The sequence below is a fragment of the Betta splendens genome, chromosome 9 (assembly GCF_900634795.4).
Source record: "Betta splendens chromosome 9, fBetSpl5.4, whole genome shotgun sequence".
NCBI classification, from domain to species: Eukaryota; Metazoa; Chordata; class Actinopteri; order Anabantiformes; family Osphronemidae; genus Betta; species Betta splendens.
The window spans coordinates 19,197,600-19,223,602 of NC_040889.2; the positions used below are offsets into that span (position 1 = coordinate 19,197,600).

General features: G+C 50.2%; 2 protein-coding genes across 12 annotated transcripts in view; both read left to right on the plus strand.

The window, feature by feature from the left end:
* kiaa0825 (KIAA0825 ortholog) overlaps positions 1-21,542 on the plus strand; it is an 86,486-nt gene extending 64,944 nt beyond the window's left edge. Inside the window, exons 23-24 of one of the 3 annotated variants that reach the window (XR_003786961.3) lie at positions 12,125-12,199; positions 20,599-20,739. Coding sequence is in view for 2 of the 3 variants with exons in the window: in XM_029162638.3 (XP_029018471.1) it covers positions 20,599-20,779 (181 nt within the window). In the remaining variant the exon portion in view is untranslated. Of the gene's footprint in view, positions 1-785; positions 2,470-12,124; positions 12,200-20,598 lie in introns of those variants that run through there. The other 2 variants (XM_029162638.3, XM_055511238.1) reach the window with 2 other exon arrangements.
* A 2,258-nt stretch (positions 21,543-23,800) lies between these two features.
* Positions 23,801-26,003, plus strand: part of fam172a (family with sequence similarity 172 member A) — a 116,843-nt gene continuing 114,640 nt past the window's right edge. Inside the window, exons 1-3 of one of the 9 annotated variants that reach the window (XR_008695526.1) lie at positions 23,801-23,909; positions 24,346-24,476; positions 25,087-25,188. Coding sequence is in view for 3 of the 9 variants with exons in the window: in XM_029162643.3 (XP_029018476.1) it covers positions 24,371-24,476; positions 25,087-25,188 (208 nt within the window). In the remaining 6 variants the exon portion in view is untranslated. Of the gene's footprint in view, positions 23,910-23,929; positions 24,271-24,345; positions 24,477-25,086; positions 25,189-26,003 lie in introns of those variants that run through there. The other 8 variants (XR_008695527.1, XR_008695525.1, XM_029162643.3 and 5 more) reach the window with 8 other exon arrangements.

Below are 26,003 nucleotides of genomic sequence, written 5' to 3' on the forward strand. Positions count from 1 at the left end.
CGCTCACCTTCACACCGTTCCCCGCCGCTCCCCGGGAACCTGTTCTCGGACCGAGCGGCCGCACTCTTGCATATGTATGCGCTTGTACGCCCGCGCCTCGCCTCCGTGCGCGCGCGAGGCTGTGCCAGTCGGACACGTGGAAGGTCAAGTGCTCGTGGCCGCTATCTCGCCCTCCCTTCTGCCGTCTCCCAGACAGAAACAAGCTCGTGCCAGATGTCCTGTTAACAATCACCCCTCGGTCCTTCCTGACTTTGCCTCCGTTTCTCTCCCGCGTCCTGCATTTCCTCATTTAATTAACCGCTGCATCCAGCAAAAGGCTCTGACGAGAAGGCTGCTGTCTGCATTGTGATTTCTCACACGGTAATGAACACATTACTGGATGTGCATGTGCACCGTGCTCCCTCTCCGTCGCTGTACAAAGTAGTTTTTACGATGGTCGTTTACAGTTGTATAAGTATTCTATTGATTCCTTGTCTGCCTGTCTCTGGCAGCTTTAGTGATGCTTAGACTAATAATACGGTCATAGTTGAATATGATTATACTGTATATGAAACACTTTGACGTCTACGAGGCCTCGTAGACTTCTTTCATTAAAAAAGGCATAAAACGACAAAAGTTAGTTGTCTCACTGAAGAGACACTCACTTGTTGCAAGCCAAAAGGGAGATAGTAGGTCTTTAACTTATCTTCCTACAGAAATGATCTTATAGAGAGTTTACATACTCAAAAGCAAAGGCTCCATGAGGTCACGGAGGTCACGTCTGAGCTGCCACTCTCTTATTACAGGACCTCGCCGGCCCGTCCACCCCCTCCCCTCCCTCTCCATCGCCGCCGTCATCCCTCCATGCACCGCAACGAGCAGTGACGTTTATTTCAAGCGCCTGTCACCAGTGGGTTTGAGAGAAATGTGTCATTACAGCCTTGACAACAAGGTGGCACTCTGCACTAAGACAAATCCCCCGAGGCCACGCTCTCCCCAGAGGCCACCTTTACCCGGCGAGGAGCGGGGAAACAAGGAGAGGCGCCGACAAACAGGGGAGGAAGCGGGAGCGAGAGGGAGAGAGAGAGTCCTGTGTTCTGAGCTATGTTTGAATGCTCCGCTACAAAGACGTCGTCTTTCCAAGCACCCTGTGATTTTGCCTTATTGACTCGTGGCTCTGCTGCAGCTGCTATTTACATGTGTTTGTTGACGTGCGCGCATGTGATGGTAATGACATAAAGCGCGCGCAGAAAACAATGAATAACCAGCGTTTAATCAAAGTCTGATTCAGCAGGCTCACACATCAAAGCCGCAGCAACTGGGAATATGCGTCGCCCCGCGCACTGGCTTTAATGGTGTGGAAACAGCCGAGGGTGAGCTCGTGGGTATGGAGCGTGTGAGTGCCCCCGGTGGCGGCGGTGGCGGTGGTGGTCTGCTCGTGTCATCTCCCATCCAGGTAGACGTGTGTGATGGTGCCGCTCTCGCTGGAGGGAGAGCACGGGGCACGTAAACGCCTAGAGCCATCTGCAGCAGACCTCACACCGCAACATCTGTGGCGCTCACACACACACACACACACACACACACACACACTGGATTCATCCCCACACACTTCTACGTCGCTGGGATTTAGCTGTCATATACTGAGCATATGGCAACCCCCCCCCCCCCTTAAGGTCCAACCTCAGATGTGTCAGGCTACGTAGAATTAGTCTCAATTCTTCCTCGTAATAAAAGGTAGTTATTCACATTATGCGGAGGTCACTCACATAGCAACTGTCAAATTAGGGCGCATTTTGATTTGATTGCCCAACGACGCGCGGGGAGAAGCTGCGGTGAGTGATTTCCAGCACGCAGTTCAATAAAGGCTGATTTGTAATGGCTGCGTTGCGTTGAGTCGATGGCTGAGGTCATTCTGAACTTCTTCTCCCACACTCGGTCTTATTGCGGCGCGGCGCCGGTGACACGTGTGCGCCGCGGTAATCTGTCTCATTTAAAGCTCATTGACTGACGCTTCTATACACTGGATGCAGCTGAAGGATCTGGGCTGTTTTTGTTACGGTGCCGGTTTCACTCGACAAACGCTCAACGTATGCGTCTTGTGGGCGTGATGCAGTTCTCGGCGGGTCGCGTCAGGAGTCCGGTTCCAAAACATACACGCATCATCGGGGGCCTCTGCTCCTCTCTGACTGTTTATTTCTGCACGAGCCTCCAGGATGCGAGCGCTGTGCACGGCCTTCATCAACCGTTTGTTCCCTTTCTTGTGCGGTTGTTGCGGACGCGAGCCACCTGCAGCACCTCGCCCACCGTCGCCTCCTCTCCCGCCATCCATCCGTTATCCTCAGAGGGGGTCGCGGGCCTGCTGGAACCACTCCCGGCTGTCAGCGAGCGACAGGCGAGGTCAATCAGGACCAACGCGCTGAGACCTACAGACATTTAGACTTGAGTTCAGAACCTCAGATTCAAACGCGGGTCTGTTTGTTCTAGTCTAAGTATTGCGTAGACTCTAATGTTATTTGTGTGTGTGTGTGTGTGTGTGTGTGTGTGTGTGTGTGTGTGTGTGTGTGTGTGTGTGTGTGCGTGCGTGCGTGCGTGTGTGTGTGTGTGTGTGGTGGCCCAGGCCGTGAGACAGAGACTAATCACCTCGATGTAGTGGTGATTGCATATTCAAGGACTCATTTCTCTGTTGCTTTAAGGCCTGATTTGTCAGTTCCCGAGATCTGTTGTTATACTATTTCACTATTTAACTGTGATCACTGTTATTAGGACATCAGCTGTTAATGAATAAAGAGGTTTTGATTGTTCTCTTGACTCGAACGCGAGTACGATTGTAGCAATGAGAGAAGGTATTGTTCCTCTTATCACAGCTCAGTGCCTACTTTTACCAGCTATTATTGGATTGTACAACTGTTTTTCCTGTTTTTCATCTAGACTTTCCTCCTCTTTGTAATCTCCTGGATGACTTCATTAGTCATTAGCAATGCAATCGCTCAACCACATCCCCATGTTTCCTATTTTATGACCTTCTCTCTTTGGAAACCTTCGGAACCACAATCTGAAATCTGGCTCCTTCTCTTGATCTCAGTCTGATGTTTCCGTACATAATAAAGCTCATACTAAAGCTGGGCTCTATTAAGATTAGCAAAATGGCCCAGTTTAGTGTAGACGTGAAATGCTGCATACTGCACAGCATTAGGAGGCTTGTCTTTTTTTTTTTTTTTTTTCATGGCTCAGTTTAACGTTTGACAGCTGATAGCGGAGGTCCAGGATGAGTTCTGTCCCGTGAAGCCCTGGCCTTAAGTACGCATTTTAGCTCTTCACCCACTTTCTCTCACCCGCGTGTTTAATGGTCCAACTCTGACACAGTGTGTTCACCCCCCCCTTCACTCCTTTTCTTCTCAGTCTTCGAACCCCCTCCCTCCCCCATCTCCACTCCTCCAAATGTGAAAGTGCTGATTGCTTTAAAAACCAAGCAGGTATGTTGGCAGCCATTAGCTACGGTTGGAGAGGAGCGCGCAGAGAGCGGGGGCCCTTTTTATCCCGGGCAGCGGGTCCCTCCCACCCTCCCTCCTGCTGGTTTGTGTATGTCAGAGCTGCGTAATTTGGCCCAACGTATGGCCCAGTGTGCCACAGTTAATGAGGGGCTGTTTGAGAGTTAAACGTACATGAATAATCATCAGGGAGCTGCAGCTACGGAGGGAAAGAGGGAGACAGATGTAAAGGGGCTGAGTGATCAGAGGCTGTGTAGTAAATGCAAAACTGTCCATATCCCTCTGTGTCCACTAATAATTGACTCTGCTTCCCCCTTTTTTTCCATCGACATCGCTATATGTTTTACTGTAACAAGTCCACTAACCACATATCTCGGACACACACAGGCACATTAAACACCTGACGCCGAGGAGCTAATGTTAGCGCCGCCCCTGAATGGAGCTTTCTGACTAACAAAGGGAGAAGATTTCGGCGGGCTCCCTCCAAGGGATGAGCACATGTGTCTAAAATTGATTTCCAGAAAAGAGCTAAATAAATAACATAAGCCTGATGTTTAGCCGCGTGCCCCAGGATATGAGAATCCTTAGCGGCTGCAATTAGCTCTATTGAATAGCTGGCACGGTGGCTTTAACTGCTAAATGGCCTGTTGTTGACATGTTTGCGGGCCTGTCAGGTGTTCCGCACGGCTCCTTTTGGGTCGATTCCACAGCTCGGTGGAGATCCAGCGGGAGCGTTCGCACGTCCAGGAATCAAAATGGACGTATGGAGAATAAATTAGCCCCTGCTTCCCGGCTTTATTAGTTTGATCCCGCGTTTCTAATTGTAATACTGTACAGAGGTTGGTGCGTCTGTTGCCTTTTCAAAGCCACCGACGACATGAGCCGGAGCCGTGGAACCGAGGACTGAATCCACAAATTAGCCCATTGCGGATTTAACACATTAATTAGACCATGGAGCGGGGATGCTTAAACACGCCGGGATCCTTGTGCTCCAACAAAGACCCACTCTGCCCGGCACCAGCTATCAGGGAGAAGGAGTGTAATGGTAGAAGTCAAAACAGGGCCATTCATTTGCTGCTGTTGAGCTAAGTGCATTCTTGGCTCACAGTCGGGGGGCATCGCACCAGACTGCGCGGCTAAAGCCAGAGAGCCCATTTGTGGAGGCAAATGTCACCATGTCACACCGCCCCGCATCTCTGCGTCTTCCTCTCTATGGCTGGTACCCCACCGTGCCCTTCAGCGCCGACTCTTTCTGTGTGTTTACATCTGCTTCCTCTCGTTACCCCCACACCCCCCACCCCCACCACCCCTCTCTCTGTTTCCGCTCTCAAACCCCTCATCACGTCCGTCCCACCGCCTTTCACATCAGCCGCTACTTACCGCATTTGATCTGCCTCGACAGCCGTCCAAATGTTACCCTCTCAGCCCGGCTTGTTTTGTGTCTGTCTCGTTTTTTTTTTTTTGTTGTTGTTGTTTTTTTTGTTTTTTGCCATTCACCTACACTAGCTTTTTTCTTGCCAGTCATCATTGAGCCTCGGCTAAACTCACACGGCTAGTAGCTTTTCACGGCGATGCACTCCCTCTCACCCCCCGTTTCATCTCCTCCCTCCCTCCCTCCCCCCCTCCCCTCCTCAGTCAGCCAGTGGACATTCTTTTTTGTGTGTTTATAACACGAGTGATCAAAGCAAAGATGGAGAGAGATCTCCTTTATCCTTCCCCATCCCTCACTCCTTCTCTCTCCTCCTTGCTCGTCCGCCCTCCCTCTCCCGTGTGTCACGGGGACCGTTTCATCTTTCCCGGTGCCTGTTTGCACTGCAACCGGAACGCGCCCCACAGTTTGCATGTTGCCACTCTATCACAAAACCAAACAGTGTGCGTGTGCTCTCAGCCCGGAAAAATGTTTTATAAGGCAGTAACCGCGTGTGTGGAGCTGCCAAGATAATGAATAGGCGATGCAGCTCATGCATGCTAATGTTATGTTGTAAGCAGTTTTGTTGACAAGTGCTAATACTTCTTTCATACTATCATCAAAAGCAGCTAATACAACAGCCATTACTCCACAGCACTCCATGCAAGGCATGATGGATTGTGACCTTAATATAGGTTAGCCAAGTTTTGAAAGTTAAACAACCTGCAATAAATCACGGAATTATTACAATGCGCTTTAATTGGTTAAGGACTGTTTATTTCCTAAAGAGGTAGGAAAAATTGGGTTTCTGCACTTTTTAATTTGCAAAGTGCATTTTCATTACAAATGGCAGTTTAATATTAGCCTCCTTTGTCATGCAAAATACGCAACACACTGGCAATCTATTAATTGGACAAAAATGCGGTGCCAGCGTAAATCCTCCTCCTCTCTCACTGTCTCGCTCGCCCGCTCCCTCTCCCGCTCGCTCGCCCGCTCTACCTCTCGGGTGGTGGGAGCCGTTGCCATCGATCAGGAGCGGGGACCGGTGCGACAGAGTTAAACACTCTTCCTCGCGCCGCGCCGGCCCTTATCTGCTGATGAACGTGCGACGGCAAAGGGGTGCACGGACAGATGCAAAACGAAGATGACAGGCCGTTGTCTGCTCCGTGTCACCAGCTTATTAAGAGATAGTAAATATGGGGGACGTGCTCGGTAATTATGCCTGCCCCCTGTTGGTTTTGGATCTCAGCTCTTCTCCACTGCAGCCACACACCAGTCGCACGGTGGAGGGTGAGGACTCGTTGAAGAAGGCAGGCTTAACCCAACATAATGGTGGCAGGGTCGGGGCAGCGCCTTCTTATTTACTGTGCACACACACTAGAATTCCTCAAGCTTTATCTCCCTGTGACTGAGGTGTATTCATCATTTGAGTGTGTCTCAACCAACCTTGACTATTACAGACTTGAACAGATCAAGCATTCGTGTCCATTATAGGCTTCTTCCTGTGTTTATTGTAAGTCCTGGAGTTTGACCCCTGTCCTCTTCGTCATTCGCTCAACAAATCGCCCCATAAAAGACACCGGCGGGTCCATTTCTCTCTCTCGAGCCGAACGCGTTTAACGTTAAAGGCATGTAAATCGGGTAAAGCCGAGGCTGGAGTGGCGTTCGACTCCCCGATGGCAACATTACCACTTGCCAGCTGGCTTTGACAGGGTGCCACCCAGACATGTCACAGCGCTGTCCCGCGCCTCTAACCCCGGCCAAGCCGCACGCACGCACGCGCCCCCCCTCGCCCCCCCGGGGACATCACTCACCCGTCACCCGCCGATGCCTCGTAGACCAATCAGGCGCCGTCTCATGAGACGCAGTGTCACACATTTAAGGATGCATGACAAAGTGTTCCTTGATTTCCCAGTGGCCACTGTCTGCAGCCTGCTCGCACTTCTGAGCACGCACAAACGGACGCACAAACGGACGCGCAAACGGCCGACGGGCGGGCGGCGCTTTCGTTCGCGACGGAGGATGCATGGGTCGGACTGAGAGGCAGCTTACAGCCGCTTGTTAATGATTTCATTCATGTCACATGTCAAATTAGAGCTTTTTATGTGGAGACAGAAGCGTTTTACACCAGCACCCATGAGCTTTTCCCCCCCACGTCGCACGAGGCCAGTCGCGGGGCTACGATCTGAGGCCCGTAACCACGCGGGCTGTTTTAAACGGCTCCTGCTTTGCCTTCGGACCCCGATTCATCCTGCAGCAGGGAAGCCACTGCCCCCAATCGGCCTGCCCCCACCGGCGGAGAGAATCTTCTCTTTGATACTGACATTTTCCAACAAGGAAAGAGCTCCAGGGTCGACCTGTCCCCCCCTCCACTTCCCCCTGTACTTTTCTCTGCGTGTTTCCCTCTCGTCGTATATTGCAGCGAGACGGGCCCCGCACGCTCCCGCAGAATGATTTCACTATTAGAATACACACAGAGGGAGAGAAAGGAATTAGTAATAGCAGTAGTCTGCTCAAGTTGTACGGGTGTCAGAGTTACCTCTGCGTGACCCACAAAAACACTGATTTTGTTCCGAGAAAAAGGCATTTTGGACCCATTACTCAAGCCATTGTGGCTGTGCACTCATATGAAACAAGGTGGAGAGGGTGGGGGTAAAGGCGAGGAAAGCATAGCACCAAAGCTCAATTGCAAACACAGCTTTTATGCTGGATGAAAGCAGAACTGCAATTGGCGCGAGCTTTCAGGGTCCTGTGTAAGGGCTGCACTGAAGAAAGGCCCACAGTGATGTTACAAAGCCATTTGTGCCACACTTTTACACAATTACAGCCTTTTCTCTATAAAGGCGTTGTTTATAATAGGCGACGGAGGCGACAATTGCGCCGGAGAAGCTTTGAAGCTCGGGATCCGCCAGCCGCGAGTCGAGGCGCGACGCTCCGAAACGCGACAATGAGCGGGAGCGTAATCTTCATGAAGCAACAGCAAATCACCATTTAACCAGCGGCGTGTTCAGCGTGCGCTCCCTCCGTCTTTAAACCTTCCTGTGTGTGTATGTGTGTGTGTGTGTGTGTGTGTGTGTCTGTCTTCTGTCGTCTAAGCTCAACGTGCAGCGAGGCACAAGTCTCCCTCCTCCCACCGAAAACGGAACCGGGGTGAATCTGAGCCACTGGGCGCCGTGTGCCGCGACAGGGGCTGCGACGGGCTGACGCTCTGGAAGCGGCTTCGGCGGCGACGCTATCGTCCCGTAGCTGCCGTACGTGAGAGCGTAATTGTTCGTGACACAAAGCTCGCGCTCAGCCACAAACCGGCAGTCGTAGGCTCATGTGAGATAAATCAATCATAAATCAATTTACCAAACTGCATATTCTGAGTGTGGCTTTTTAAACCGGCTGTATTTTGGTAATAGAGTAATCCTTTTTAATAGAAAGCGCACACACACACACACACACACACACACACACACGGTTCAGGGTTTGATGGATTAGCTTTTCTGCTGAATTCCATGGATGACATCTTGGAGTGCAAATCCAGGTGTGGCGATCCTTTCATCTCACCCCCCACCCCCACCCCACCCTCCCCCACTTGCCTCCTCCAGGGAGCTGGAGATTGCACACTGGGCGGGTGATGCGCCATCAAACCGATGAGGACAGAGAATGTGAGCAAGAGAGGGACCAGAATGGCGACTTGTATCACGGCCAGGGCGTAGTACTCAGATGTATGAATTATCGATTTGCTTTTTATCTACTTATTTAAGAGTTTCAGAAAATCAACTGTTGTGCAACAGTATTGTTTCCAGGGAAGTCGGGGCGGGTGTGGCTCAGGTGCGCTGCAGACAAAGCTGAAGTTACTGTGACTGTGTGGCCAGTCAGAACCCCCCCCCCCTCGGCCCGTTTCCATTAACCAACTGCAAGGCGTGACGCGGGAAAGTGAAAACACGCCCGCAGCCGCGCCGCTCGGCCCCGGGGCGTGACGGACAGGGGCTGTCATCGAGCGACGCCAAGCGCTCGGTCGGGACGAGCAGCTGGACCCGAACCCGGGCTTCGCGCGGTGAACCAGGATTCAGCTATTTGCTGTTGTGTCTCCCGGATTCGCGGCTGAACTCCTCCGGCGGGTTCGTGCCTTCGAACGACGCCTCCGGGCTTTGCACCTCGGCCGCGCTCCCTCGCTCCGTTACGACACCCGTGCACGCGCGCGGTCCGACGTGCACGCGCGTGCGCGAACACGCGGGGCGGCTGCGTGGGAGTTATTGCGCCCCTGACTTCTGTCTATCTCTGATGCATTCACAGAGCAAAGCCACCCACAGAGACACCTTTTCACACGCGTTACACCTGGAGACCGTGACTATCCTGAGGATTTATCCGTCCTAATAGACAGTCCTTGCAGTGCCCTGGATGAGATGTCAAAATTGATGGCATGCAGACTTTCATTACCTGCTATGGTGTGTATAATTAGGTTAAATAGATGGGGTTGGACACGCATGGTAAAGGCTACATTTCTCACCCCAGCTGGATTTATTGGCCACGTTCCGCTCTCCGAGGTCTGCTCTAATGCACTCATTTGCATGGGGGCGCATGTAGCTGATGTGTGTGTTACTGCCGCGTCGGGCGCTAAGCGCGACGACAAGGGCCGGCTTATGAATAGTTGGGTTCAGCGGTTGGCAACGGTCCGGCCCGCCAACTGCCTATTAGCTATGATATGAAAGCTGCCTGGCAAGTGTTAGATTGATACTTGACACGTCGAACAAAGCTCATTGTCATTGTAATTACTATACATTGAGTCTTAATTTCATGGTCGTCCATATTGCCTGCGTGATAGGGCTGTCAGTTACTTACGTCTTCAGTAACAGCTGTCTATTCAGTCGCTGTATCCATTCGCCTTTCATATGTTCAACAGTCTCAGAAATAACGACTTCATAATGACTATAATCACTTCGCGTGTAATTATAATGCAAAGCCACTGCTACAATTAAACTAAAATTTTCAGAGGAAACATACTACTCTTTTTCCTCCAGATGTCCAATCACGCGTGAGCCCCAGATAAACTAATAGCCGTGCTGCGTGTGTGTTCTGACCTGCGCGCTGAATAGACGTTAAAAGGGGGCCGCTTTGTACCAGTTACTCTGTCATTTGCTGGAGGCTCCGTCCCATCTCTCTGTTAAGGACAAGCTGATAATGAAGTGTGTTTGATGAAGTAAGTTGATAATGAGAACTAGCCGGCCAGCGGTAATGACAGTGTGGGAGTGGGAGATGGTGGCGGTCGCCTGCAGTGGTGGATGTTACTCTTCAGACTTTTTTGACCTTCACAGATTCCAGTTTCCCCTCCAATACCCATCATCTGATTGAATCATTGAGGAGGCGTGTGTGCCGCCGCTTTTGTGGGATTGTGTGTGTGTGTGTGTGTGTGTGTGTGTGTGTGTGTGTGTGTGTGTGTGTGTGTGTGTGTGTGTGTGTGTGTGTGTGTGTGTGTGTGTGTGTGTGTGAGAGAGAGCTTGTGGCAATGGGGCAGGATGATCTCATTCACCAAGGTCTCCCCCTCCTAGTTTGGGGGGGGGGGCACAAAAATAATCTTGCAAAGAGGGACGTTGGCGTTCACACGCGTCCATGCACACAGGCCGTGTCTGACTCCAAGGCCAGGCAATTGGCTTGGAGCAGCTGAACCATGTTACTCCACACATATGACAAACACACACACACACACACATACTCGGGCTCCCGTTTCCTTGCCTGTGTGTCAGGACAAGCTCTGTAAGCCCTCATCTGGGATGTAGGATGCACGGTGCAGCAATTTCCTTAATATCCCCAACATCCTCTCTCCTTCCCTTCTCTCCTACATACGCGTGTTATTCCCACCGTCCCCCTTGTTCAGGCACTAGATGCTCCTCGACCACTTTCCCAGTCCTCCCTGGAGCGTGTAGCGGCGGTCTCCTGAAGACAGGGCCCGTTGACAGGCTAGAGTGACAGTAACTTATTGTCTATTGATGGAGTGTGACGAATCACGTGGGAGAGCAGGGGTGCGTGGCGGCAAAGGGTGCGTGAGCGTGCCTGCATGTGTGTCCGTCCGTCTGCCTACAGTATGTAAACCCGCCCGCATGTGTCGGCTGCTCTCTCCGCGCCTATACCTGTGTGTGTGTGTGTGTGTGTGTGTGTGTGTGTGTGTGTGTGTGTGTGTGTGTGTGTGTGTGTGTGTGTGTGTGTGTGTGTGTGTGTTTGTGTGTGTGTGTGCGTCTCGTCCTGGTGTGGGGCAGGCGGGCATAGCCGGGACCCTTCACAGCTCATTTAGCCCAAATGGGGCCACCTGGGTGGTGAGGGAGATCAGTGGGGCGGCCCTGGCGCTCCGGAGCCCCGCTGACAGCCCCCAAATATAGGGGCTCGGCGGGTCTATTAATCAACACAGCCACTCTGACAAATCACCACAACTATGACCTAATGAGCGAGGGGGGGGTGGTAGGTGGGGAGAAAGGAAAGAGGTAAAGACATAATAGAGGAGGTGGAGGCGGATGATGGCGGCGAGCACGCGGGCTCAGAAGTGACAGACGGAGCGGCGGCCTAATGAAAAGCAAATGGAAGAAGGAGCAGGCCGACGTCGCGGGCCACGGGCTAATGAGAGGAGAGCGCTCACGCAGTTGTCACGCAGCCACAGCCCGCCAATGGATTTGTTATGAAAGCCCCGCTCGCGCTCTCCACAAACCTAGCGGCCGCCGCCGGGAAACGCGCCGCCGCCGCCGCTTCCTCCTCCCGCGGACGCGTCGCGGCGAATTAGAGGTGAGGACACGTTTGAGCTTGAAAGCAAACAACATTGATGTATGTCTGCGTCCGCGGTTCCCACCCTGAGGTGAGCCGGCATCTAATCTCTCCACTACCAATCTCAGGTCCAAATCACATTAGTCGGGATCAGAGGTGAAACTGGAGCTTTTCAACAGCAGCCTGTTCCCACTAATGAACCCCCATGGCCATGCACTGCATATTACAGCCACATTGAGTGAGGGGGAGAAAGTTTTGCAATAATCATTATATAATTGCACGACGCCGGAGTTTCCACTGCCCTGACATTTTGAAAGCTCGATAGCAATATATTTATGCTCGTCTATAGGGGATACGCTTAGAATGGCTGTACTGTACATGATTGATGTTTTTTTGAGGCTGAGCAACCTACTTTGTTGTAATCACGCAGTGCAGTGTCCATCTGAAGTCGACGCTGTGTTTTATTAAACCAGGTTGACTTAAGTCGCCCACTCCGCTTCCCCCACAGCTTCGTCTTCGCTCCAGGTTGAAGACAAGGCTCTCTGCGGCCCGATTGACGTGCGGCCGGCCACCAGACGCAAGGGTGAATATTCAAAAGCAGCACCTTCCTCATTGACCTGCATCTGTCTGCCTCGCCGTGCAGGATCCATGTGATGCACTAAGCCTCGGCCTGTCCGGTCCATCGACTGGCCCAGGATGGAGGGCCCGTGGAGGGGATGCACAGCCGCACGCTGCTTCCATCCATTAGCGTAGTTACGGTGAGGCCGCGGCTACGTCCGCGTCCGTGGGACCGAGCGTCACAAACAGACCTCGTCGATGAAGGCGTTGGACATTCTGTGGGTGTTTGTCTCCGCTATCAAACAGTCCCTCACCAATTCACATGAAAGGCGCGTGTCTGCCCGGTGTGATTAGAGAGAAGCCGACTTTCCCAATTAATGAAGCTGATTGTGTTCTCTTCGGTGCGTTTTGCACACGCGATCGATAGGAGTTGTATTGTATCGTCTACATTTGGTCCTAATCAACGGTTTGTCAAAAAAGCTGCTGGACTCGTCCTGTAGTAAAAAACGCTTGCGTAACATATCCACTGATTATACGGATTAAATCAGGCTCCTGGTCCAAGTTACTGATGGGCAATCACTGCACCGACCCGCCCGCAGCTGCAGCTCTGCAGTGCATCACGCTGCCTGGATGTAAAGAAGCACAAATGCTGTGTATGCGCATGTACAGTACACTCAACTTCACTCTAGTCAACTTGAAACCGGTTGCCATGTTGTGCCTGCGTCAGCTCCCGTGATGTGCGTGCCTGTGACTGAACTGTGAATGAATACGCAGCGCGGCTCCTCTCACGGACGCGAGCGGCGCCGCGGGGCTGCGTGTGCGTCCGCGCGTTTGCTCTCTTAAATAGACAATAGACCTTTACGGCATCAAACCCCGACAAGGTGAGGTACAACTTGAAAATGTCTTTTCATCGCCTGCCTTATCTCTTTCACACTGCTGTCGGCAGTGAGAGCGAACAACAAAAACGGGGAGAGAAGGAGCATTATAATTTTATTATAGGACAGAGGGGGTAAAAATAGAGCACGGGCGATAAGGATCTGCAGATTAGGACGGAGCAGAACAATAAATTATGCAAAGTGTTTGAAAACACATACAGCTATAATTAAGTGGCATTTGATTTTAAATGAGGCGACAGTGAGGATTTATTTATCTCCTTAACCCCATAAAACTGCCATTAGCGTGGCGGAAAATGAACCGTTTGAAATGGTGAGAAAGGGAGGCCACAATAACAGAGCGAGCGCACACAACACGGAAAGGTGAGATCAATGTCTGCACTAATCAGTGCGGTGCAGGCCCAGCCAAGTCGCAGGGGCCTTTTGCTTAAAAATGTCATTATAAATGGAGACTTAACACGGCTGCACTTACAGTACGGCCTCGCGAGCCGCCGCCGCTTATTAGTGACCCTGTTTCTCCACACTCCAACAAAGGAGTGTTGTGGCTCGTTTGTGATTCGCATGAATGTCAAAGTGCTTGAGGAGTGGGTGAGGACGCGCTTTATGAGCCTCAGGTTGTCTGGGCGACGGTGACGTTCCTCATCACACATCCTGGACGCTGCATCTGACCAGTCTCGTCTCGTAGCAGCTTCAGGTTTTATCCCAGTATATCAGCCCAGTCTCCTGCTGCAGAATCAACCACGCCGGCAAGTTATCCAACTAAGCCGCGACGCATTCCATAAAAAGCAGAATATGCAGAAATATGCAATTTATTCACAGCGGCTGTGGAAATGACATATAGCTGGGTTTGAATAGAAGTTTTGCCGGATCAATGTTTGAGAGCGAGGTCTTTGTCTAAGAGCAAGTCGCACCTTCTCAAGCCTCCGTGCTCCATAGTAGATTTCACAGTTTATATATGCACAATTGACAAAGAGACAGTCCTGAATAAGTAATAGGCTATTTCCTCGTAGCGCATTGAGGTGAAATCACACCGAGCATCTTCTTTCCTCTCTGTGCGCTGTTCAGCAGGGAGACTGTGCGGGGAAATACTTGTTCGTGGTGTGTGTGTGTGTGTGTGTGTGTGTGTGTGTGTGTGTGTGTGTGTGTGTGTGAGAGGAAGAATTGAAAGCTACTGACTGTTTATCTGACTTGTCTTTGTTTATTAATTCATGGCTCATATTTTATGCATTTTGTGACAAGGTTTAAAAGAGCAGCCCCAAATGCAGACGCGAGACTTGGAGGGCGGAAAGTGGGGAGGCTTTAATGATCACGCTCTAAACCCACAATCCTCCTGGCGGCAGAAGGCTGGCGTTGGAGGCACGTGTCCGGAGGGCGACGGCAACAGCTTAAGTCGGAGAGAATATTGTTGATTAATTGATGAACCAACACCGAGCGGCACCTTCACTTTCAGTAAAAAGTGTCACAAGATCATCAAGAACCCTCATGATGACATTTATTAGCGTGAGGGAGAACTATTGCCCAGAACTTTTCTAAGACTAAGGTTCTGGAGAACACTGACTTCCTGTGGCAGACCGCCATCTTGCCAGCTGTCTGCGGACGGTGTCTGCAGACAGGTCTCTCTCCCCCATGCGGACACTGCCTTAAATAGACGAGAGGAATCTAACACGTAATCAGCTGGAACCAGTCAAATGTGGCAGTCGTTAACGATTCGGGAGCCGACGCGATGCAGAAGGGACAGATTCACCGTAGGCACAACCTGAACAGGACCTATTAGAGTTAAGCTTAAAGCCATGACATCACATGTACAGCGCGTGTGTTCCTGTGTGTGTGTGTGCGTTGCATCACCGAGTCTTAATCTGGTTCTGATGCAAGAGGCTTCACACTTTAGGTGTCCCTCCGTCGTCTCCCTGCCTGTCTGTCTGTTTCCCTCCTCTCCGCTCATCATTCAGCGTCCTCGGCTCATGGGGGCAGACAGATTCTCTCTGCTGAGACGTTTGATCCCAAAGACCTGCAGGCACAGTGCAGCCACTAACGGGCGCCTGCCTACCCGCCTGCCACGCTGACTGACTGACTTACTGACTGCCCCGGCTAACTTAGCCTCCCCTCGTTACTGCATCGGGACCATAGGAGCTGATGGAAGGAGGACGAGGGCGGTCACGAGGCGCGCGTGACGGCTCACGGCGGGTTGTCGCCCCTGCGTTTGCCTGTGTCTGCCTTCAAAGGCGCCGCGTCTTCGGGTCGCAACATCCGAACATGCGGCATGTAAACACGCGATTGCTAGCGAGGGGTTAAATAACTGAGAATTATTCCTGAGTTCCTTCCTTCTGGAAATAATTGTGTGGGCTCCGTGCGGCGGGAGCGTGAGAGGCAGTGTCAGACAGTTGTCAGGCCTCTTCTTAACGGACACCGCTGAGAGGTGCCAAGGTGGCTGGCTTCCTTAACGAAGGGCCTCGCTGTGATGATGTACAGTATCTCAAGCGAGAGGGGTCACAGACACCATAAGCACATACACATGCTCGCGTTTCTCCCGTGTCACAACCCCCACTTTCAGTGAGAGGTGCCAACCTGCTCAGCCTGAGCTCCTAACAAGAGCCCAAACAGTCAGGAGAGTGAGGGGTGGGAATGGGGAAAAAAAAGGGGTGAGGTGAGACGGGGGAGGGGGGTAAGAGGAGCAGAGAGCTGTCAAGCTCCTGGGACATGTGCAGAACTTAGCGTCCGTGTGGAGCAGTCGTCTCCGGCGCTGACCCGTGCACACCGGCGGCCCGGTCCTGGCAGGTGTTTGGTTATTTCCTGTTGTCCTTATTTTTTGCCGCATGTAATAATACATTCACTAACAGCAGGGGTTCCAAATTGGACCCCGGCTTGTCAAACACAGGAGCGGGACTCCTCAGCCCTTTTTCTCCCACAGGAACGCTTTGATAGATCTTTTCCCACGGAAGCCTATTTGAGGAATGTACCAAACTGTGTCCACTGGACTAGCTCTCACAGTCACACTGCGGCGGACAAGCAGCATAATGATGTCTGAAATGCCGGCACAACTGCTATGATATGCTGTGATAATTGCTACCCTCCTGTCCGCAGTACAAATAAATGTGGAATCTGTAGGCAAACACATTAATATGGAAATGTCTACATTAATTTAGCGCATGCTCTAAATTATTCAGTAATTAAGCCACCGCAAATTTACACAAACTTTTCCCCGGATGACTGGAGAGAATAGTGAGGAGCTGGAAACAGCCGTGCAGAGGGATTTGAAATATGTGGTCACATGACGCGAGCGCATGCTGTGGAGATATTCGTCCAAATATGAAAAGCACGACGCCTAAACACACAGCAATGCGCGTGGTGCAGTGGCAGCAGGAGCCTCCGGACGCGTTCACGTTTCCACCATTCTGAGGCGTTCTGCCGTGAGTACGTCGAAGCCTCTCTGCGGTTCCTGGTTCCGCGTCGGCGCCCGCGCCCTTGAGCCAGAGCACGTACGAGCGCGTCGGGACGCGCTTTCAAAGGGCCTTCGAGGCTCCGTCCGAGGACCTTTGATCGGCCGCTCTGACTCCCCGGCTCTGGAGACGGGAGGCGGTTGAAGCGGGCGACTGGTGTTGACCCACATGGCTAAACACACACACACACACACACACACACACACACACACACACACACACACACACACACACACACACACACACACGACATCATCCCAAGATGAAATCAGCTTGGAGTCAACTGAGATGTTTGAGGTCCTGTGTAGTACAATGTGTGTACTGTACATAGTGAATGTACAGTACACACTGTACATATTGTTTGCTGCTGTTGATTTGCTCCGCGTCTCGGAGGTCCGGAGCGGACATCAGCTTGGATTGAGACGGACTCCCAGGTAGGGTCTAATGCTGAGTGGCATCGTGGCGCCACGCTGCACGGACATACTGTAGCGCTGACGCTGAGCTGATCTGACAATGGAATGGATCAGGGCAGCAGCTAGTAAGTCAGGAGGTAGAGCATAATCCCTTCTGTCAAGTCTCTGTCTCGTCAATATTCAAATCCAGCCGCCTGTCCAATGGCTGTCAGTTACAATCTCCCTCTGGCTCGTGGCGCAGCGCAGGCACATATCTAAATTGAATTGGATGTTTGACTCGCAATGGAAATTGAGTCAAAGCGATGAACCCCCCCCCCCCCCTCGCCCCGTATACCCCGACAGGACCGGGTTCAAACGCACAATATCTCCTGCTAATGACCTTTGTTGGATGTTTTTCCTTTCCGTTTCGTCTCTTTTTCGCTCCGCGTGACTCCGGTCTCCGCTCGTCTTCGGAGGATCTGCATTACCCTGTTCTGTCCCGTGTGGATTCATTCCCATGCGCTCCGTGTCCCGCACACCTGCATTCGCTGCCCTGCAGCCGCTGGATGCTCCAATCTAAAGGCCGGGCGCGAGAGCATGAAATGAGATAGCAGCGGCCTCGGTCCGAAGAGGACACGCACATGCCCCGCTGTGGTTATTTCTCACCCCCCGACCTCACCTTTATCTTTTCCCGAACTCTGCCGTCCTCGGGGAGCAGCTGCTTGAGCTTGTAAAAACCCATTCTGATCAGGTAGCGGTCGTGCTCCAAGCGGTTCATCCATCTTCAGAGAACGCATCTCCCGCCGGTCACTCGGCAGCAGACTCTTTCATTTTCACACAGGAGGCCGTCTCGCTACTGTATCGTGAAATGTTGAGGATGCGGTTTTGCATAAATTTGCGTTTTACTCTAAAATCAGAATGAAGCCTGTCCACTAACCCTAAGCTGTCCTGTCTCCGTAAGCGCTTCTCACAGGGGTGTAAATGACAGAGGACATTCACCCACAGACCCCCCCCCCCCCCCCCCCCACCCCCCCCCCCCCCCCCCCCCCCCCCCCCCCCCCATCCCTCAGCCTCGCTCTCATCCTACTTCCCTGACACACGTCGCCCCGGCACGCATGGAAAGGCCTGACCTTTGGAAAGTTTAGCACTTTAAATATTTAGGCTTGGGTTATGATGGATCCTCCAGGCCCCGCAGCAATGTGTGAAACCTCTGATTAGGGCTGCTGTCAGAGTCATTTAGCGGAGTGTCTGGCTGCCGGTGGTGCTCCGTGTTTGACAGGCGAGCCTTTTAAACAAACAGCCGTCCCAGTGGCGGAGCAGGCGGAGCAGGCAGGGCATCCAGCGCAGCGCTAACACCCCGGCGCTCCCAGACAAACCACTCAGCCCACTGACAGCTGCTGAGGAGACCACCGGCCACTGTCTCCCACCATCTTTCAGGCACTTTGTCTCTTGACTCGCCGGCCTCCGTGTCGGAAGCTACGGTACAGCGCAGTCGCGTGTGCATCGCGCTTCGAGTAGCGTTTAGCGAACGCGCCGAGCGCCCGACAGGCTGATGCTCTTAATTTGTGGTACATCGCGTCTCATTATCGGCTGAATATCAGCGTGGATGCCTCGCGTCTGCCTCGTGCCTGCATCGTTACAGGATTGGGACACCTTACGTTGATGTTCACATTTAAAATACATCTGAGCCAGCCTTTTCATCTCACTCTCAGACAATCTGCCATGGCATCAATCCTGTAAATATATGAGTCTTAATATGTGTGTCCTATTCTGTATTCAGAGGAAGAGCCAAGTCAGCAGCTCCAGTATTAATGCATGAGAAATGAGCAGAGCCCATAAGAATTAAAGGGTAAGACTTCCCTTATTAAGATGTAAATTCCAGGGGAAAACTTGCCGAAATGAGGATACAGTGAAGTTATTGTCAACTTTAGCCTACTTATGCATTTCTAAGAGGCACTGTTGTCTTGTAGTAGTTGAAATTAGATACATACGGCGAAGCACCACCCGTATTTTTGGCTTGTTTTCAGTACAAGATCAGGCAATTTCAACGACTATGCAACCGACACTTTACGGAACAATTTACACTTTTGGCAACGTTATCTAGTGACAGTATACATGCGACTATTGTGGTAATTCAATCTCCAGTCTGTGTGTGCTGTTTTCTTTTTCTCCTCCCTCTCTACCTCTCTCTCATTTCAAATTTGCACTTAACACCTTCCTGGGGAAAGGCTTCTCATTCATCAACGGTGTTTGTCCCAGTGACAAGCAGGGTGCCTCCTGCATATCAATATCAGCTAAGACAATGCTGAGCCTGTAACCTTCAGCTAAATGTCATTCTGCTTAATCCTATTTGAAAATTAAACATTGAAAAACCTTTAGCGTACCTTCCTGTCTTCCTTCCTCCCTCGCTCCCTCTTTTATTGGCCGCCCGCTCCGGCGGCTCCCCCGTTCTCCCCCGTTCTCCCTCGCTCCCCCCTCGCTCTTAGTTCTACTCCCCGTGTGACATTTCTATTGTTTTTGTTTGTGTGAGTGTTATTTGTGTCCCATAATGGTTATTCAGTAGAACTGATTTTAATTTTATGTCACTGAAAAAAAAATAAGATGAGGCCAATTTGTCTGCTCCCTGGTAGCTATACGCACTCATTCTAAACAATCTACCAGAGTCATCAAAGGCACCCTTAACTACTCCTTCCTTTGTTCTCTAATTTTAGATTAGATCCACTTACTCAGTAAAAAAGGAAGGAATGTGATTCAGACTGACATGAAAAAGCAGCTGGAAAAACTATTTTCAAAAAACTAGTGACTAAAGTTGCACATAGATGGAGAATGCAATCACATGAAAGGGAGCCTCTCTGTCAAAGCTGCATATTTACATAAACAGATCCGCCCCTTACAGATAGTAATTACTGTACTGACAGTAGTGGGGAAGTGGCAGAAAGGGGATGTCTGATTTGTCCAGACACACATTATGACAGAGACGGAAGCTTCATCAAAGCGCTCCGCATGGGCAGGATGCTGCGTCTTAGCTGCAGCTGCAGCTTTACCGCCTCTTCATCCTCACGCGCGCCCTCACATGCGCCGCTGTATGATGCGCGTTTGCCGCGGATGCGAGATAAAAGGCCCGCGCGGCGATTGCAATGAAAATGCAATCATTTGCAGTTAGATGTGATTCTCCTTCGGATGGAGTGCTGCGCGGCAGCTCCAAAGACAGCGCTCCATATGGATTTGATTGACCGCCGTCGCTCGTCGAGGGATTCCACTGAAATATTGAGAGCGTGTTACAACGTGACTACCCTTGATGTCTCCACATTGAAGTCCTCCACCCGCTCTGCAGCCCGTGGAATTAGAGAACGTGGAGAAACGAACTGTAGCAGCAATTAAACCAGAAAAGCACGCTACAAGGAGCTGTTTGACTCCATAGATATTAGTCATGCATGCAGGGATCCGTCTGCAGTCCCCATACCATGACGTGGCCGCATAAGCAGCCGAGTCACAGCCAGTAACATGTAATGTAAATTACATCGCTTGGGTTTTTAATTGCAGTGTGTGTGCACATCAGCAAGACGGGCAATCAACACAAGATTCAGCCGGTTCCACCGCGGCTACTGCAGGACGTGTGTTGTCATTCCAACCAGTGACGACTGTTTTAACATATTCTGTGTGAACGCCTCCGCTCGCTCACTCCCAGCTCTGTGTGCGCAGGTGGGAGATGCAGGAGGGCGCCGAGCTGGAGGAGGACGAGCGGGCCTTGGTGGAGGGACTCCAGAAAGCCTACTTTGTGTGCTCCTGCAGCCCGGGACCCCAAGGCCCCGCCGGAGCCGAGGAGGCGCCGCCGGAGGAGGCTCGGGGGGATACGCGGCCATCCGACGGAGCCGCCGCCTGATAACTGTCCACGCAGTTGGAATTTTTATCACGCTGTAAATGTTTGGTTGTAACACGCACATGCAGCTTTCAGGTAGTAAAGTTTGTTGTGTGTGTGTGTGTGTGTGTGTGTGTGTGTGTGTGTGTGTGTGTGTGTGTGTGTGTGTGTGTGTGTGTGTGAGAATGTAAATGAGCGCGTGCACGCGCCATATGCACAGACTTTGCATATGAGCGCGCATGGGAACATGAGTGCGAGGACAAGAGACTGTGGAACAACAAAAAGGGCGAGGGAGACTGAGCCTCCGCCTTTTATACGCGCACCTCAGACAAACTCTCTCAACAAACCGTGCTGCTTTCTGTGCCGCATCACACGCATTTCATCTTTTTAGAGCACATCTCCAGAAATCAGTTCTGGGAAATGGAGAGCCTGGATTTGTTTGCCTGGGACAAGATGGGACTGTGTGATCATCGTAGGTAGTTGAAGTTTTTTTTTTTTTTTTTTTTGAGCCAGTGAGTGTAAAGACATTGGTGTCAGCATACTTCCTCCTGGTTCCTGAAAGCAAACATCAGATATTGCAGCTGGGAAGCGAGATGATGTATGTTTTGATTACAGTGTGTCTCAAAAACCTGCCTCGCTGTGTAATATCAGTCAGTATTTTGTGCAAACTGAGGAAACATTTATTTTATGTGTAACACGATTGCTCACTATATTTTTCCAACGGTGTCCACGTTTTGTTATTCATGAGATGGATTAAACATTAAAACACAATGATATCCTCAGTTCACCACTGAGCGCTCTTGGTTTTTTTGTATGATCAAGCCGTATGATGACTGTGCAGTCAATAATTAATGATGCTGATGACTATGAAGTGAGCATTACCTTATGAATACATACATCACATGCTCTTGTCTATTACTGGAAGGATTAGACAACTAAAACTGTGCTGTTTAGAGGAACAGGGACATAATTTTAGCTCACAAAGGCTACGCCCTGTTCAATACCTCTGAGAAACCACGCAAACGTTTCCTGCTCCGCGGAGAGAGGTTCTTTTCCTTAACTAGGTTTTTAATGCAAATGTGGCAAGGTTGCAATCACCAAACCACTTAGAGAATACAAAGGACAACAAAATGTTCAACAACTGAATTCTGCATGTGACTCTGAATAAAGGCTAAGCAGCAGCAAAACACCATTAGTGGCTCCTAAATGTACTGTATTTAACATAAAAATACAGTTTTATTTTTAGTGTTGCGGGAAAAAAGTGTTTGTCTTCCCAAATTGTTCGTGCATCATACTGTTTGCTGTGAAAACGCTTTGATGGACTTTTTTCATCTCCCGCTCTCCTGGAATAGGTAACTGTAGGTTTATCCATCTGCATTCTCACTGTAGACAGGTGATAGGATCCAAAGATAAGTGACAGTGGAGCTGACAGACAATTTCACAACAGATCATTTCAAAGAATGATTTATCACAAAGAATACATTTACTATTTTTATTCTGTATTCATTTGGGAATTATCAAACCTACATAAGCATTTCATAAGAATCACTCTGGAGGGGTTGATCACGTCATCTTTATACAGAACAGCATTTTGATCTCTATGATTTGCATTTGTGCTGATTACCCTCATTTTGTCCACAGCGGACTCCATCTGCAGAAACATGCTGGTTCCATTTGTGTGTTGAGCCACTGTAACAAGCTTTGTGTCAGCATTTAGTGAGTATTGTGGTACCATCACAGGAAGACGATCTTTCAGATACAGCACTCCACCTTCACTTCAATTCATGTTCTAGTTAATTTTCAAATCAATAGAAATCAGGAATGAGATTCCAAATTTACAGTACAAGTATGTGGATATTTACTTTTCATCCAGTCAGCACAGAGCCACATAATTTGTTTGTTTGAATGCAGACCTGAATATCTGCTCTGCTCTCGGCCAACTTCATTGTGTCTGAACTAGTGAAGCTCAGTCTGACTCACCTCTCATTTCAAGTGCTTCACTGAGCACAGAATGAGCAAGAGGCATCTCCTTTGTGTTGTCAATGCCAGTAGATATCAATGCCACAATATGTCATCTCTCTTTCTTTTTTGGGTCTCCCTTTGCAGTGTCTCCAGCACCCTGCTCGAGGAAACAGGGTAGCTGAGCTCCCCAGAGAAATAGCTTCAACTTCTAGAGGCTGTCCAGAAGTAGGACATGCAGCTTAACTTTAACAGCGAGTCTATTTCTGTGAGTCAACACCTAAAATCAGGTGCACGGAAACGGAGCGTGTCATATGGTTTAAGATAGATCATACTGTGTAAGTATCAGTCCGGGAGCTCTGGTTATAATCAGATCATTTGCTGGAGCTTTTTAAATTTCCTTTGTGCCTCATCTATGTCACTTACAGCGTTGTGCATTCATTTACTGTATGAACACTCCACAACAGCTTCTTCTCAGGGGAATCTAATGTCCCTGTGCCCAAAGAGGAGCATCTAAACAAGGCAGCATCCAACAGCAATACAGTATGAGCATAAAAAGAAACTTTTTGGCCTATATAGGTAATATCTGTAAAGCGAGCCGACGGCCTGACCAAATAATATGAAATTGTTATTGCGACATGAAATAGTCAATGTACATTAAACAAATGTCTATACAGTAGTCTAATGTCTTGTGATCTTATTAGGTGCAGAAAAAAGGTTTAATTTTATATACTGTATATTGAAATGTGATCCCTTGATGTATGAACCATGTTTTTATTTAAGGGGAAGCTACATATATATTGACTTTGTGTTGGATAGTTTTACAAAATCTAAATTGTCAAGTCAAATGTTTTAATAGAGCACCTTTACACTAGATAAACTAGTTGTAGATACAAAATTCATGTACGTGTGCATTATTGTGTGAATTAAAGTGACCTATTAAATATAAAAATAAAAAGCCTCGACGCTGAAGCGCTTCTTTCTCACCTGCGCCCACTGCACAGCGGCTCCCGGCAGCCGCGCGGTCTCGCCAGGCGAGAAATGGTGCTACTGCGCCTTTAAATGCTCCTTCCAGTCCGTTGCCCCGGTAACCCGGAAGCTTCACGCTCTGCGTGCGCGGCTCTGCGCGGAGTCCTTCCTGTTTGTGAATTTTCAAGGAAGCGGCCGCCGCCGGACAGTCGCAAACACTCAGATGGTGCGTGAGTCGCGCACAAAGCATGCCCGCGTCTGCGAGAAGCTCTCCGCTAGCGTGAAATAAACGCACGACTGGGTCCCGTCGTGGCGCTTTAGTCCGTAGAGCGGCTCCACACGTTCCCACACTTGTGTTGCCAAGACATGAAACAGATGTTGACCGCTGGTGAGAAAGTAGCGGGGCGGCGTAGCTTAGCGTGCGAAAGTGCCTGCGCCGCGGCTTTTCGGGGAAAAGTAACTTGCGCGCGTTCGCATAATTGATCCAGTTGTTGCACGTGCGCAGAGACTGATAGCGTCAGTTAGCCTCTGCCTGCTGCGAAGGGTCTCCCGTTAGAACCAGCAGCTGAAAAGCAGGTGTCGGACAGGTGCGTGCGCGCGCGCGCGCGCGCGTGACTTGGTGCAACAGGTTCTCAGGTGTCTCCGCTTTAATTTCCACGCAGTGACCGCCGAGATCTCAGAGGACTCATGCTCTCGCCCCCCGGTGCTGCCACGCGAGCTGTGTACATACTGTGGATCGCCATGGCCCAGGTAGCTTGCCAGGAGGACAGGGAGAAAACCACCGCGCTCAAAGGTGAGCGAGGAAGCCCGGGACCTTCACCCTCTGCTCCCAATAAAGTCTGTCTGATCCTGATCGCACACTGTCAGGAGCCACTCCACGCTCGCTGTTCTAAGCGAATGTGCAGTTCCTCCCACTCTGATTTGTGAGTGCATGCTTTCAAAATGTACGCTGCCAATCTGAACGTACATGAGATATGTTTCAGTGGTGCCCTTTGATCTGAAATCAGGCTGACCCCCAGAGCAGATGACACAGGGCAGGAGGTGTTCCACTTATCCTTGACTCAAGCGTATTCACCCATTTGAGGGTTTTGTTTCTGTTATGGTATTGCTGAAAACGTTTTTTTTTTTTTCAAAATTATGTGAATGAACCTTACCACTTGAGGATGATGAAAAGCTTTTAGTTTAAGTGCGTAAGGGAGGAATTTGGCTTTGCCTTTGCTACTAAACAAAACAGGGAGATGCAAAAGTTCAATGTAGGTGATCGTGCTCACGATCATAATGTCATGATGTGAGTGAGATTGGAAAAGGAATATTAGATTGTGAATTTGGTGCATGAAAGGCAGTCGCCATATGACTGTCATCAATGCTTCACCTTTGGTCTTTTCTTTTCTCTGTCTCGCCAGATCTGTTATCAAGAATAGACCTGGATGAACTGATGAAGAAGGATGAACCGCCTTTCACGTTTCCCAAAACACTGGAGGAGTTTGAATATGCTTTCAACGAATGTAAGTACAGTTTATGGCCTAAAGGCCAGCACTGAATATGAAGCATAACCCAAGCATAAAGCAGGCTTTCTCCTGCCATAAGCAGTACTTACTGTAACTATGACCCACGTCATCGTAACACACTATACTGCATTTAAAGACTCAAAGACTAGCAAATGAACTTGCACTTTTTTTCAGTTCATTTTTATTTCTATAGCACAAAAGTTATCTCAAGTATCGAGGTAGAGGTTGGCTGCTTATTGAACCTGAGCAGGGAGGAGTGTTTTGTTGGGAGCACAACAGGCTTTGAGGTCTTTATGATAAGCTGGAGCTTTATCATTAAGTGTTTTGTAAATGGGTGGTGAAGTTGGTACTTTTAAAAAACACAGCTGCAGCTCAGCAAAATGTTTAATTACAGGTCTGTTCGTTATTATGTCAGTGATTTATAATTTCTGACTTAAAACTGTCTACTGGGACATTCAGACAGTACAGGTGTGTGTGTGTGTGTGTGTGTGTGTGTGTGTGTGTGTGTGTGTGTGTGTGTGTGTGTGTGTGTGTGTGTGTGCGTCTGTGTGCATGTGTGTGTGACACCAAGGGGCAGAGCTGGACCCAGAGCGGTGAGGGTCCAGATGATAGAAAAGTCTCCTTAGGATTCTCTTGGCTCACTTCAATCAATCCAGGTGGAGAGGAGGAGGAGGAGGAGAAGCTGGAAACGCGGCTGTGGCGGCTTTGGCTCTTAGTATTCCCCTGTAGTCTGTCTCTCTCTCTCTCTCAGCCCCTCTGTTCTCTGTCAGTGTCTCTGCCGGCTGTCTGTCTGGCTGAGTCGGGGACATGTT